The following is a 15,336-nucleotide window of genomic DNA, read 5'->3' on the forward strand; positions in this document are numbered from 1 at the left end:
GCATTAGCGGACCAGCCAATTCACCTCCTGTTTGCATGCAGAGCCATTACTGTCCTAATTCAGACCAATTAGAGTGGTGTCGTCTCTAAACTTCAGGAGTTTCACAAACACCCTGAAGAAGAAAACTTTTGCATGGTGTGCTGTATTACAGACAGATTCACTAGGGGAAATAAAAAACACTTTAAAACCTGTTCTTATTCCACCTACATTTTCATGTCCTGTCTTTGTTCTCATTTGCGTTTGTTCAGGAGAGAAACTGGCAGCGTGAAGCCACGAAGAAGCCAAACACAGCGCGCTCAGAAATCAGTCAACACAAGTACAAAGAGCCTTGCTCTTGAAAAACCGCCTGCCTTTGAAGGATCTTTATTCGCCGTTCCCCAGCTGCCCGAAAGTGAGTGAGTGCTTAGACATACACCGTGCGTATTTGTCCATCGAGAGCTGGGCCCCCACAAATGAAAAGAGGGACACGCAGATCCAGGAAGTGGCTAATTAATAGACAAGCAGAAATTTCTGAATTTGTAATGATCAAATAGACTTCATTTTGTTCCCCCACCACCATCTTTGCCAATCCATCCTCCCAGGCGACTTTCTTTAGAGACTAATCTTATAAATACAGCCATAATCAAAATAAATGACTAAAACCTCTAAGGGAGTTGAGGGCTATGCACAGTTACATCAGAGGAACTGATGCAACTTAAACAGCAGCCTGTGAGCCACGGATTCAGGGTTCAAAATCACAGTGAATACTTACTTATGTAATACTTCCAGCCCCGTTTTTGTTGTTGTTGCTCAGTTTGGCAGACCTACATTCATGACAGCCAAGTAGGAGAGACACAGCTTCCTCTCTGTGAGTATTTTGCTGAATTCCCACAGCAGTGTGCTCAGCTGGTGTCACATTTTTCAGACTTTCCTCCAGTTTTAATGTGTCTATTTTACTCTTATGTCTGAGCGCACTTTTCTCGTATGTTCTCTGCAGATTTGGACATCTGTAAGGTTAATCAAGCAGCGATGTGATAAAAGAAATGTGTTTCCTTGAGATGTCGTCTGTTTCTGCGTGTTTTGTTACAGTTATGTTTCCCAGCAGTAGACACATTTAAATATCAGAAATACAAACCCAAAAACCACAGGATTTTTGTTTGCCAACTTCGTTCTTTTGCATGGCATGAACTCACTTGAAAGCTGCTTTTTACATTTACAGCAGGTCACCAGACATTAAAACGTGTATGATCTCAAGCATTTCAATTCAACAACATAGAAAATACTGGAAGAAATCTCCACAGAGAAATGTATAGCTCGATATTTTTTCCTCCCGTTTCCAACTACATCGGTTTTTGATTTTTCAAAACTCTACAGCAAGAAACATTCTGGTTTACAGCAGGTTTCTGAGAATAAATGTGGTGAAATATACTTTCAATCTGTCCCGTGTTTGATGGATATGTTTCAGCCACAAAACTCCACAGAACAGATTGCACAGACTGTGCAGCCATAACTCTCAGCAGCTCTCTGATTGAAAGGAAAGCTGTTACAGATGTTTAACTCACAGACTTGAGCTGTGCTGACATCAAAATTTAGTTTTCACATTTAAGCTGAGTTGTTTATTGAGCAGCGTTTATTATGCAGAAGAGCAGAAATATATGGCACCAGAGGCAAAAGCATAATATCTGCAGAAGACAAAGAAGCTTTTTTGCCTCGTGACGCTGCTGCTAATACAAACTGAAGCAGACTGTAACATATTTGGAGGCTTCTGCTGAGGTTCAGCTCTTGGGCAGGAGGGCAAAGTGGAAGGTGAGCTCTGATCCAATCCCTGGAGTTCAAGTTTTTGGGAAAAATCCATTCTGTAAGCATCACCAGCAAAAAGAGTTAGTGTAGAGAGGTCCTTAGGAGCTTTTCAAAATGTGAAAAGTAGGTTTTAGTGACAGGTAAATCACAAGCAAATTCAGCCTGAAGAAAAAAAATATTTTTTTTCCAAAACCAAAAAACACTGCTGATCTGACGTTAGTAGGAATGATCACTTTCTTTTAAAGCAGGAGGTTTTATATAAAGAAATTTAAGTGACATTTTAAATCAAAATATCAGTTAATCAGAGGCAGCGAAGCAAGTTACACTTCTGCTTTACAAAAAAAAAAAATTATTCTAGCCTCGTGTACTATAAAGAATGTTTTTGACAATAACTCTAGACAATAATAGAAAAGATGCTGTATAACAGCAGCTGTATGAGCAACAGCTAAAAAGGACGCAAGCTGGCCGACTTGTTGCTTGTGATTAAAGGCTTGCTCATGTCGTGGAGCATGTGGACAAAAGTTACCCTTATTAGGAAAAGATAATGCATATATGCAGAAAATTTGAAGGAACATTATTAAAAGTGTAAGGAACTGAAGCTGATGGGTGTAGAGCAGAACTTTCACCAACGTTTGCCATTACAATTGAGTACCAGCTCTAAGTGAGTTGGGTTGCCTTAGCAGGCCGACTCCAAAGTCAGATTTTTGGTACAGCCCTACTTGGATTCACAGGAAAAAAGCTTCCTACCTATGGTTCCAGGTAACCATTACCATTAAAAATCCTCTTATAATCGAGTCAAGCCACGCAGAGCAGGGATTGTTAGAAAATGGGCACATAAGACACTGCGATTACTGTATGCAAATGTTACAACTGTTCCAGAGTCTACACATCTGACACATTTGTAGCACAAGTTAGCATAAGACATTAAAACAATTCTGCTGAATTAACTATTTTCCCCCTTCTAGTAGAATGCTAGGAATTGGATTGAGTGATCTACATTGCATTTGTATTTTCATGTTATGTTTTGAAAACTTTCAAAGTGCCATAAATCAATAAACACTTAGTACAGTTTAACAATATGCATCATACAATTAAAAAAAAAAAAACTGGTGTTAAGGCTACTAATTCAAGTCCTGATAGTCTCTTGTACAGACCCCAAAATCATAAAATCAGTTTGTTAGTATGAAAACTCAATGTTAGAAGTTGCTTAATTTTGGCTTTTTGAGAAATAACATAACCAATGACAAGTGATTAATTATGCAAAAGAACAGCCTGGTGTCAACTGGACGCCTGTAGCAACAACTAGAAAAAAAATATATACATCTTGGAGTTTTTATTCATTCTGTTCAACTTGGCCATGTTTGAGATTAGATCAAGGCAGCACAGACGGTGTGTGGTAGCACCAGAGTGCATATGCGTGCCTGAGAGACGGCGTGTGTCCTCTGCAAGAGGTAAAATAATGACGGGCGAGAATGGATGGCTGGTGATGCTGTGACGAGGAAAGCGCCACATATTTTTGGCCTCAGGCTGGGCAGCTGCGAGAAAATTCTCCTTTCTCTCTCACCCCCGTTTTCTTTGGTTCGCTCCCCTGCTTTCCCACCATCCCTGTTCTACCCCCACTACCCCACATCTGCGACACTGTTCAGACAGAGGACAAAGATGCCCTGAGTAGTTTTCCTCTTCCAATCCAATACATGGCTGCTGGCACTTTCCTCTTCTGTATCTCGAACTCGCAGCAAGAGCAGTGACAGAGTGAGGCGCGGTGGTTTTAAGGAGTCAGTCTTTTGATTAATTTTAAATGCTCTTAAAACAAAATCCCTTTTTCAAAGAGCAAAGTTGTTCCCATCTTTTACTACATGATATCAGGCTTCGTTTATACAGCAGTTAAAATTCTGTTTCATATTGAGGGAATGAAAGTGATAAATACAGCTGAACATTTGGTATTGTTAACCAATGCATCCCATCTCTTAGAAGGCTTCGTTTAGAAGTCTCACCTCAAAAGACCCAAGTTGACTTAAAAAAGCAACTTTTTACACCCAAAGACTGAACAATTTGCCCAATCTTTTTTGCAAACATTGCCATCAAGAGTCAGGTTTTCAGGTCACAAAATCTTGAATGGATTTAGCTCTTGACTTTGACTGGGCCATTCCAACACATGCATATGCATTCATCTGAGCCATCACTCATCCGGCTGCATGTTTACTCCACCTTGTTGTCATCTGAGTGAAGCTCTGGATCTGTTAATAATCCAGCCAACGGATCCAGCAAGGGTGACTCTCAGAAATGCAAAGACTTTTTTTGGTCTGTTTAATTTACTTTGAATGCCTGTTGTTAGTCTGTTGGAGGAAAGACTGCATTTAACTATACTATTTGTTTTTCTAAGAAATGGAAATTTTTTTACTACCTTTACACTTCAAATAAGTGTGAGAGTCAATTAAGGGATTTTTTTTTGAATGAGAGGAAACCGCCTCATTTCCCTGCACCCAGGCATGAAAAGTGGATGGCTATGGGCGGTGAGAAAATCAGCAGCTTGTGTGACGCTGTCACACTTTTGGGTCATGCCAGTTGGCGTCCTCAATGTGCAACAGCGGTGCGATCCAGACACAGCAGTGACAAGAAAGTAAGAGAACAGAAGGGGAGAACGTGGCAGCCAAGGACTACCGGCTTTAACATCAAACGAATGTTGTCACAACAGAGCCACCCTTTTAGCTGCGACACCATTCAGCTGCTCGTCACACAGAGCACGAGGCGAGGCAGAAAAGTCAGGCAAGCACAATGTTTATTAAATGAAAGCGCACGCAGCATTGCAACAGCGATAGCGGTGAAGTGCCGCGTTGTCAAACATTCATAAAAATACAAAAAAAAAAAGCATGGAAAGATGGTGTTTTTTCAGCCCTCCATGAAATTGAATGTTGGGGTAGCAAATGAAGTGTAGCTCCTAATCACAGCAAAGACAATCATCGAAGCATGCGCTTGAGAAATGTGACATATGGAGGCTGAGGCCGGAGTTGAGTAACACTGACGGAAACAACAAAAGTAATTATTTAGAGGTCTCGTTTCATGATGTGTCAGTTTACAGCATATCAGTGACACGGGCAGCTGGGAGAAGACAAGCCGTCATTAGGTTCAACGTATTAAAATAATCTTTAATACGTTGTAGTAATGAATGTTATGCTTTTTAATTTCATAGTCAGTGTCAGCATTTATTTTTAAGTCAGCAGTGCTCTGTTTGGCTGTCTATTTTCTATGCATTTTTGCCTGAAACAGAAACACAGTTCTTTTAAATAAAAATAAATAATGAGAAAGACCTGTGTTTGAGATGTTACATTATACCATATACATAAGTGTGCCTCTATTTGTTTGGTGATTTAACCTGCTGGAAAACTGGGTAAGTCCTCTGGGCTATCCTGAATTGTTTAAGCAACCTTTGCTTATATAAACCTTTGAATTGAGAGAGAAAAAAATCTTGATATTGCTACATAACCCAAAAAGGGAAAAGCTTAGTTTGATTTAAAGTGACAGAAAAAAAAAACTGTTGTATCTTTTTAACATTTCAACTGTATGTTGTAAAAAGAAAAAGAAACAGACCAAGTACTGAAGCCTGTGGTATTATATAATTTACATTGGTACACAAAGAAGATTTCACTTGAAATGAACAAGTTCCAATCTGTAAGACAAATATAATCTGAACCAGCCAAGCATTGCTTCCAGGTCGTTCAAGCCTCTGCAAAAGAATACTCTATTTTAGTATACAACTGTAAAGCAAGGGCATGATACTACTATTAGCAAAATATTCAATTATAACTGTGTTTTACTGCCAAAAGAAACAAACACGCATTAAGCTTCAGTGTGATCCTCAAAGTGAATAAATTGTTTTATTTTGTGCCATAAATGCTGCAGTCTGTGGACCAAAAAGCAGATTTCCACCCATATGCCGGCATTTTAACTAACAGTATCAGATGGATGGGCAGAAGTTCTGTGGTCACACTAAAATTTAAAGCAGCAGCTAAGTGAACAGCAGCCAGACTAAACCAGGCTAAGAGAGTGTGACAGAAGGGAAACAGGATGGCAAAAAAAAAAAAAAGACTAGGACTGTCATGAAGACAAACCAAAAAGAAAGGTTATCTCCAAACAGATGCTACAACCAGGGAGCCTGTCAGTCGTCATCGCGTGCCACTCTCTTCGCTCGGTGAAACCGAGGCAATGTTCCCCATAAAATATTCACCAAAGTTGTTTTTACTTAAAAAGGAGTGGCGGGAGAGTGTGTGTGTGGGGGGGGGAAGAAAATGTGCTGTGATAGATATTTGGAATGTCCCACAAATGCTGTGGATGTCAGGTTTGCTTAAGGCCTCTGTGAGCGTGAGACAGCAAAACAGCAGGGGGTCCATTAAATGTTCACACAAATGCACTATGAACACTGCATCAGTCTCCACTGCCAAAAGCTCCCGCACAGTCCCAAAAAGACGCTTCTAATTCTAGTCAACCCTCAAGAAAATTCAAAGCTTTTATTTTTAATGACTCTTGCTTTCCTAAAATATAGCTGCTGATATTTTTGTAGGAGACACTTTACATAAATTTAGGAAGTCAAGTGAGGCCTACAGCGCGTGAGGATTATCCTGCCTACAGGATGACGCCTGCAGGCAGCTGACATAAGGGTTTTTCTACCTGTCAACAAGGTTGTTGTCCATATCGTTCCACCTCCGCTCGGGTTGCAACTTTACAAAAATGTTATACTCAATACTGATACTAACCATAATAGCTGATACTTCATGCCATTTTTAATACTCCCGCAACTTGGTTAGAAGGCCCAGGGTTCTGTCTTGGGCCTTCTTAATATTGTAATTAACAGATTAATTACAATATTAATATTTTACTTTCTTAACTAAGGTTAAACAAATAAGTAGGGGAGAAGCAGATCCCTCATTTAGGAGGATCTGCTTCACTTTTATGTTTGGTAAAACGATAAAAGGTAATTAGTATAACTGTTAACATCCTTTATGGAAATGTGCATCTTTTATTTAATTACTATATCTTTAGCACTGCGCGTTTCCCTTTGTCCATCAATTTGCTACTGAAGAAAAATAAATGTTACTACTGACATTTAATAACGCTCATTTTATAGTAAAATAAACTGCATCTAAACAAACATCTATCTGGCGCCTCAAAAACATAACTTGGGCAAATAAGAATAGGTCAGCTTATATTGATTTTGATGCAATAACTCACCTTGTTAGTGTCAACTTAATCAAAACAGTGATTATTTTTATAACTAACCTTGCAAACACAACTATCAAAATCAGAAACTGGCTGATATTCACTCTTAAATCATATGAAAGTAGTAACAAGTGGACTTTTTTTGGCTTTATCTCTATTTTTCAAACAATGACAATGTGGAGCCTGTTTTGTGAGGAGCCTAGAATAGACATCATATTCCTTGTTTCTGCCATTATATTATATTTGCTCTTAATTAGCAACATTCCCAAAGCCTTTCAATTTCCAATTCAAAATCTTAAACTTTGTAGGTGGTAACAAAACACACAAATCCAAACCACAGCAAAACAAAAGACAAAGCGAAGATGGTGGAAAACAGAACCTCCTTGATTAAGAGGTTTGACTGAGCCGTACAAATCCCTATATCTTTCAATTTATACTACCTGTAGCTGAGGTCAGCCAAAACCAAGCAATTTCTCTGACCCAGTGGAAAAGAGTCGGCTTTTCTCTGACTAGAAAGAAGCGAAATAATTAGTTCCTAAGTAAGACATTGGACGATTCACTTATTGTCCTTCTTCACAGACAGCTTTGCCTCGACTTTTTTTTCCCCCGTTGGCAGGATGTGCATTGTGTATAGAAGCGGAGTGGTAAGAAAACACGCCATTAGCTGCTGTAGCTACTGTGTCAGGTTTCAACCCAACACAATAACACCCAGTCCCTTTGTATCAGCGTGAAAAGGTCAGATCTGTCACTGGTCTCAAAGCAGTGTGGCCTGCAACACGCTCTTTCCCTGATCTGCAGTTTTGATTTTTGCCATCTTGAGGAAATAAAGGTTGGGTCCCACTCACCGCCAAATAAGGAATGTGACTGGAAGATGTCGACTGCAGCTGAGACGCTTGATTACTCAGTGAATGAAGAGAGCAGGAGGTACAAAACTGCCTCATTGTGAGTTCACAACCTCTTGACAAACAAGTGTCTCTCTGATGATTGAGATTCACTGGCGGTTTCCAATAACAAAGTACTTATGGGGTCATTTGTAGCTGTTTTGCATAGAAAGCTGACCATTGGCTTTCCTCATGTCAGCATCAAGAACTGCTACAATTAAGTAATTGTGTTTATATGCATTCACCAGACAGTTTATTAGGTGTTAGGTTTATTGCGAGTAACAGGTTAGAAGCATTTTCCCCTCAGAATTGCCTCAATTCTTTATGGAATAGATGCAACAACATATCTGACATTCTTCAAAGATTTTGGTCCTTGGTGAGACTGAATTATAGTCCATTAGCTTTGGAGACCTTTCGATCAGTCAACTGAACGTTGCCATGCAAAGCAAACTATTTCAAGGTTATTGGAGGTTTACCTATGAATCTGACTACTTACAGTGATCACAAGGGGATAAACGTGGTTGGTGATAAAACTCAAGCTAAACCATGGCATTTAAATGGTAATAAGACGGAACTAAGGGACAGATATTGGGCCAAAATATCCCCCCCACACTATGACACCACCAGCAGCCAATACTTGGGATAATTAATTCTTTTTTCCAGACGTAATTGACTGATTTGCTATGCGAGTTAACAAGAAATCAAACAGGTGAACAAAGTAGCCAGTGGGTGTTTTTTAAGAGACGTAGAGTTAAAGAACCAAACTTATTGTAGCTTGTAAACAACATTGTGTGCAAACTTTGTAGTCTGAAGAATAAACCTAATCCTCAAAGCACTTTTATGCTTCACAACCATGGACCGAAAACAATGTTTTATTCTCAACAAGACTTCTTATTTTTAATGAGTGCTGATTTTCATAAGATATATATAAATATATATATAATTTTTTTTCTTTTGTCATTGTGTGTGTCTAGAACATAACGATGGAGTGGTGCCCTCAGCAATAAATGGATAAATAAATGCAGTCTCAATCAGTCCTTACGGTGCAGCACATGGATGTGAGCGTGTCTCCAGGGGGGCAGAGAGGAGATGACTACAAGGAAATAGTTGGTCTGAACTTGTCCAGAGTTAAAGAATTAAATAGTTCAAAACATCTACAACCATGATCAATCAGGCTGGTCAAGGATGCACGTTTAGGTTCCCAGCAGATAGTTGGGAGGATTGTAAAGAACATAAAGAAAAATCTTCAGAAATTTCCAAATTCAGTGCTAGAGAACTTGGGTCATTGCTTCAGTGAGAGATACTGCAGTACAAACAACTTTCAGCTTTTTACATGTTTCTTTTTTTTTCAACTACCTATCTGTAAATGTGTAGGACATGATGTGCATACATGTTTAGAATTTAAAAGATTTAAATTTTACTTTACATAGTTTTAAATGAATTTTTGTGCCAGTTTGTTTTAATTGAAAAATTTAAATACATTTCCTCTTGTGCCTTTGAGCACAAGAGGAAATGTATTTTTTCTTAAAACTCTTACAGGATAGCATATTCTACGTTTCAATGAGTCCAATCAAAAAATGACACTGTTAAGGTTTGTTTTTGTTTATTTAAAACACAAATAGGAGTGATGGAGCATATCAATGATTTTTTTCATTACATTCTTCCAAGACCAAATGTTAAACCTCCTAGCAATAGCTGTAGAAATAAAATCATTTTATTTTTGCTCCACGTTTTTTTTAATAGTTTGTTTTTATTACAAGATGGGGTGCGGGAGTTTTTTCTTATGATACATGAAGCAGCACAGAGATAAGCCTGACATATGGTGAAATCTAATCTGATCCCCAATGTTCCCTTTTTTTTTTGTTTTTGTCTATGGAAATGACTAGCTACTTATCGTCAGACTCAGTTATTTGTGCAGATTCTCGCCGTGGCTTAGTGAAGGGACTCAATCACTGCTGCCCAGCGATAGGCCTCACTTTCGCCTTGTTCCAGTCTCATCTTTTTATCTGAAGGAGCGGAAATGAAAGGATGGTATCTGTCCGGGAGATGGAGAGAAACATGCAGCGGTTTTATCAGGCTTTGTCTGTTGGGTGTGTGTGTGTGTGTGTGTGTGTGTGTGTGTGGGTGTGTGTGTATATATATATATATATATATATATATATATATATATATATATATATATATATATATATATATATATATATATATATATTTGTATATATAAACATTGTTTAATTTTGCGTTCAGAAAGAAATGCTAGCGCTTTAGGAAGTGAGAGCAGATTAAACAAAGCGAAGTAAAATACGGTAATTCATCTTGTGACATCTACAGGAGTAATGAAGCTTTTAAACATTTGATGCAAACAGGAAGGAGTTTAAGAGTTGTGTTGCACAAACAAACCCTCGTTTCTGAGTCACTGAATTTCAACAGTGAATTCTCTAAAACAACACTTGTATGTTTGCTGTGCACATTTACAGCTTTTCTCGTGCTGTTTTAATTGAATTTTTAAATAACATCAAGTCAACATATGATCCCTGTGAAGAATAACTCATGCATTCATAAAGCTACACTGAAATACTAAGCCTATGTAAACTCTAGGATCAGTGGAAAGTTACAGCAATTGTACTTCACTAATATTTTCATTTAACGGCTTGATGTTCTTGTTTTAGACTGGAGCCCGTTGAAATTTGACGACAAATATAGTTTTTTTCCCTGAATATTTTAAGCTGTTAACCTCAGAGGGCTGTCAGTTACTTAAAAAGGATTAAAGTACCTTTTTTTTCTATCAGCTTCTCTTTTATGACGATTGTGCTGCTGCAGTTTACAAAGACACGTACAGAGCAATCAGCAATGTCTTTAACATTGGCTACTTTAATTATTTGAAAAGAAATCCTGATGGCAGTACCTGACATTTTGTAAAGTCATCAGTTGTTACAAACTCATTTAAAAAGCTTCAGTAAAAACTGGGAATATTCTTTATTCTCCATTGAGTAAAGGTGAATATTTTTTATTGTGCTTTTCTACTCAAGTAGAAAAGCACAGTTAATGTGGACCAGTAACAAATTAATAAATCTGAATGAAATTAAAATTTTTGAGCATTTACAAATTGTCATAATGTTCAATAAAATTGCAAGAGAGCTACACATTTGTATAATCCAACAGAGAACCATCCAAATGAAAACAATAAAAATAGGAAAACAATGAAAGATCGGGAGAAAAGTTTCTGATCTTACCTTATAGCCATCGCCTCGTATTAAGACATCCCAGAGGGTGTTTTGAAACTTGCTCAGATCCATTTGGTGCCCTCCACCCAGCAAAGTCTAGTTGTAAAAGTACAAAAATTTGTATAAATCAATAAAAACTGTTAAATCATGTCAATACAACCACTGATAGAAACAAATCTCTTTAATCTCACCTACTGCAGAGATTTGCAGTCAGTGTATTTGGTTTAAAGTCAGTGCCCAGCAAAACTATTCATTCTTCATGAATTTTCTCAGAATTTCTATCTTTACATACACAAATTTAAATGCAATATATTGTGATTTTTGGGGTACGGCTCAAATCAAAATGTGGCATAGTTGTGTAGAAGAAGAAAGCAATTGAATTGTAATGTTAAATGGTGTGATTGCCCTTGTTATTTGTTGAATATGCGTGACATATTTGTTAATTGACTTATTAAACAGACACCTATTTAGTAAATCAAAAAACAAATGACAAATATGTTTCAATCAAGCTGTGATATTGTAAACTAATGATAAACAACGCCATGTAAATACAAATCTGTTTAAAAATGTAAATGTAAGTGTTATTGCTGCTTTTTTTCTTTGGAAAATAGAAAAGGAGAAACAAGTCTGGAAAACCAAACAATTTCAAACCCTCAGTTTTCTGTTTTCCATACCTATACAGACCTAATACAAAACACAAAGGGACATTCCAAGCTTACCAAGAGACAACTTGGAAAACCTCATAGTAGCAGGACTTTGACTGGGCCTTAATGTATGCCTAATCTTCCATCTAAACCATTTAATATTCAGGGTCCTAGTACAGACATTAATATAGTAAGGTATTATGTGCAGACTACCTGCAAAGGCCTGAGTTTATTAAAAAAAAAAAACCATACATTGCATAACTGATAAACTCTCCAGTTAATATCAATTCTGCTCAACCTGCTCAAATGTCCTTCTCTTTAAACATACGTTTAGAGCTCCACGGTGAACTTTAAGCTTATAGAAAGCAAACAATTAATCAAGAAGAGTGTTTCTGCAGTAATAGTCAGCATCTTTTAATTCACCAGAGGACATGCATATCCTTCTTCCCTTCTCGACACAAACGGTTTTCCGCAGGGAGAAAAGAACTGACAAGCAAATTAATCTGCAGCCTTTAGCCAGCTGAAATAGAAGTCTGTCAGGCAGTGTGTATCAGTTGATGCCCATCAGTGTCAGGAAGGTGTGGAGAGACATAAATAACAGAGAAGCAAAAATGTAAGAAAATGTAACACTGCTGCACACTGAGGGGGAAAGGATGGCAGCAGTTGGGTGGAAACCGAAACAGTTTTCAGAGTTTATTCATTGGACACAGTGACACCTGGAAGTCAGTCTGGGAGTCATACATCACAGCAGGCACTGACCTTTAGATACTACGCACAATTAGGCTAAGCTAATAAACACAACTGTGGATTTGAACATGTAGACTCGAAGGCAGGTCCACTGAATCATCACAAACTTAAATGGCATCAAGTTCCTGTGTGCCTCTCAGTCAAAGACAAACTGAAATTGGACGGATGTTAGTTTTTATGTTTTATAATATTAAAACAGGAACAAGGTTTTAAGTACATTGTTCCTGTTCTTAAAGCAGTCAAATGCTTTGAGATGGGGCACTTGAAGAAAAACTGGCAGCAGCAGTCACAAAAGCTTTTATTACTCTAATACTACAATCCAGTTTAGAATACACCAAACACAAAGATTATGGCAACAATCATAAATTAAACATGTTCTTAAGAGGCAACACAGCCTCTGGTGAAAAACACACTATCTGTAAGATCTAAACATGCCTCATTACAATAGAATGCAAACGGTTACTAATGTTAAAATGGTAAATAAAAGGTAAGGGCTAGACTATGTGAAACAGTCTACTTTCAACTATAATGATTTAGAAGAAGCAACCAAAGCTGATTAAATCTCTTCAAACGATCACAAAAATTGATTGAAAGAAAGTGTTTTGCAATTGGTAGCAAGAAGGTCCTGGGTCCGATTCCCGGCCCGGGGTCTTTCTGCTCGGAGTTTGCATGTTCTCCCTGTGCATGTGTGGGTTCTCTCCGGGTACTCTGAAAAACTTGAGAGCACAATTGTTCCCGATAACTTACATATTGGGTAGGTAAAACATAGATGGAGCTGTAGATATGATGGAGGTTTCTACTTCCTAAATGCAGAATACAACAGTAAAAAAAAAAAAGAAACTTTGTTCTTGCTGCTGTAAATGAGATACATTTTTACTAACTTTAATATTAACGCCTGAAACCCTAAAAAACAAAACAATGTGCTTTTACAGAGATTTTGAAACTTGTTTTAAATACATTGGACATGTTTTTACATTCTTATCCATCATTGTTGTTCAGGGTATCCTTTCTATCACATGTCTATTACATTTAAATTTCTATGTTTGCTGTTTTGAAATTGATGTGCCAAGCTGCTTTCTGGCTGCAGAACAAATTTACGTGAATATAAATGAAACAACCTTAACCTTAGGCAATAGGTGGAGAGATATCAACAGGAAATTAGATTTGGGACTAAATGTGTTTTTCTCAAGTAGAAGAAACACAAAAACTCCATTTACTTTGATTTGTTCTAATGTGCTACCGTTAACATTACTTTTAATAAATCTCACCATTCAATGATTTGATTAATCTCATTTGCTTGACAGTTTTTTTTTCTTGGCATCAGGCCAATCTTCCAATCTTCTTTTAGACCTTAACTAAAATGTTCATAATGCTTATTTAGTAGTTTTTTGTTTTTTTTAAATAAATTTTTTTTTGCTCAGTTTGTTGGGTTCCAATCAAAAATATCTGACAATATTTAGAGCAGGATGGCGATAATGTTCACAAAAATGAGTTCAAAATTGAAAAGAAGATATTGATTGTGACTAAAGCAGTGCTAAATAATTATTGTTCAATTATTGAAAAAAAATAATAATAATTACCAGACACTGTTTGAAGGGCTCTTGCAGGTTTGCCTTGAATTTGAGACCTTTTAAAGACTTTTTTTAAGAAAGAAAACTTATTTTTATCAATTTAATTATCAAAAATCGTTCATGTTTCTTAAATAAAAATGATTAAATTATCACAGTATTAACACAGACAATCAAAACAGCCAACTTTCCAACACAGCACTAATATATGTCTACATAAAACTTCACCCTTGATATGTCTGAGCTCATCCTCTTTAGCACTGATCTCAAGTTCAAGTTCAAGGGTTTGGAGTTTGGTTTTTCTTTTTACAAAGAGACAGAGAGTAAACTGGGCCTTAGATGACTCGGGGAAAAAATGAGGGCATCAATTTAGAGACTAGAAGATGACAAGAAGGCACTAGAGTGAATGTGGCTTTTACTTTCCCACTTTTCTCTCCTCTTAACCTCTCTTCAATCCTCTTTTAAACAATTTGCTCCAGCAGTTCACCCTTCCTGTTTTTTTTCTCTTCTTCTTCAAAATAACACAAAAAATTTGATGTTGATTGAGTGTTTATTCAGACTTTTAGAAATGGCTACAGCACCTATTCCACCTTCTTTTGTATTCAATATATTTTTTACAGTGACAGTCTGCAAAATGTATTTCGTCTAATTGTCAGGACTTGCCTAACACCCTTAGCTCTAAAAAAAAATATTTGACAAGAGTAAATTTCAAGAATTTTTATCCTATCTTGCTCACACATGTTAGCATCCTTTGAAGTTATAGCGTGGCGAACTACAGTAATCATTGTTTTCTCTTATATTCCCCTATTAAAATACAAATACAACAAAACCAGTAAACAAACTATACTGAATAAATTTCACTGCCTAAAATAAATGCTTGTAATGACTCACCTTGATCTATCAACTGCATCCCTGGTGCAGTTTGAATAGATGTAACTCAACGTGTGAAAACGGTTCTGACGAATAAGCTCGACACTTTATAGTGTCAAACTAACACTGAAGCAGATAAAATATTATGCAGAAATATTACAGGAGACGAAAGATCAAATAACATGGTTACTTATTGAGAGAGATGTTATTTGATAGATCCAGATACTTCCAGAGGCACAGCTGCACAAATATCACTTATATCTACCTGGCATGAGAATGTTGGATTTCCAGTCTGTTATGAAATGTATCACCTTGCAAATATGTGGAAACAGCACAAACAAAGAGATGAGACATCTATTACCATGAGCCCACACAAGTGAAAATATTATGTCTCCCACACAGTATTGGT

At 37.2% G+C, this 15,336-nt stretch overlaps 1 protein-coding gene across 1 annotated transcript in view; it reads right to left on the bottom strand.

The window, feature by feature from the left end:
- Positions 1–15,336, bottom strand: part of LOC129373336 (glucosidase 2 subunit beta-like) — a 137,762-nt gene that overhangs the window by 78,457 nt on the left and 43,969 nt on the right. Inside the window, exon 9 of the mRNA XM_055051229.1 lies at positions 11,108–11,194. Within this exon, the coding sequence (XP_054907204.1) occupies positions 11,108–11,194 (87 nt within the window). The remainder of the gene's footprint in view (positions 1–11,107; positions 11,195–15,336) is intronic.

The sequence above is a fragment of the Poeciliopsis prolifica genome, unplaced genomic scaffold, assembly GCF_027474105.1.
Source record: "Poeciliopsis prolifica strain line A6 unplaced genomic scaffold, Auburn_PproV2 SCAFFOLD032, whole genome shotgun sequence".
Lineage (NCBI taxonomy): Eukaryota > Metazoa > Chordata > Actinopteri > Cyprinodontiformes > Poeciliidae > Poeciliopsis > Poeciliopsis prolifica.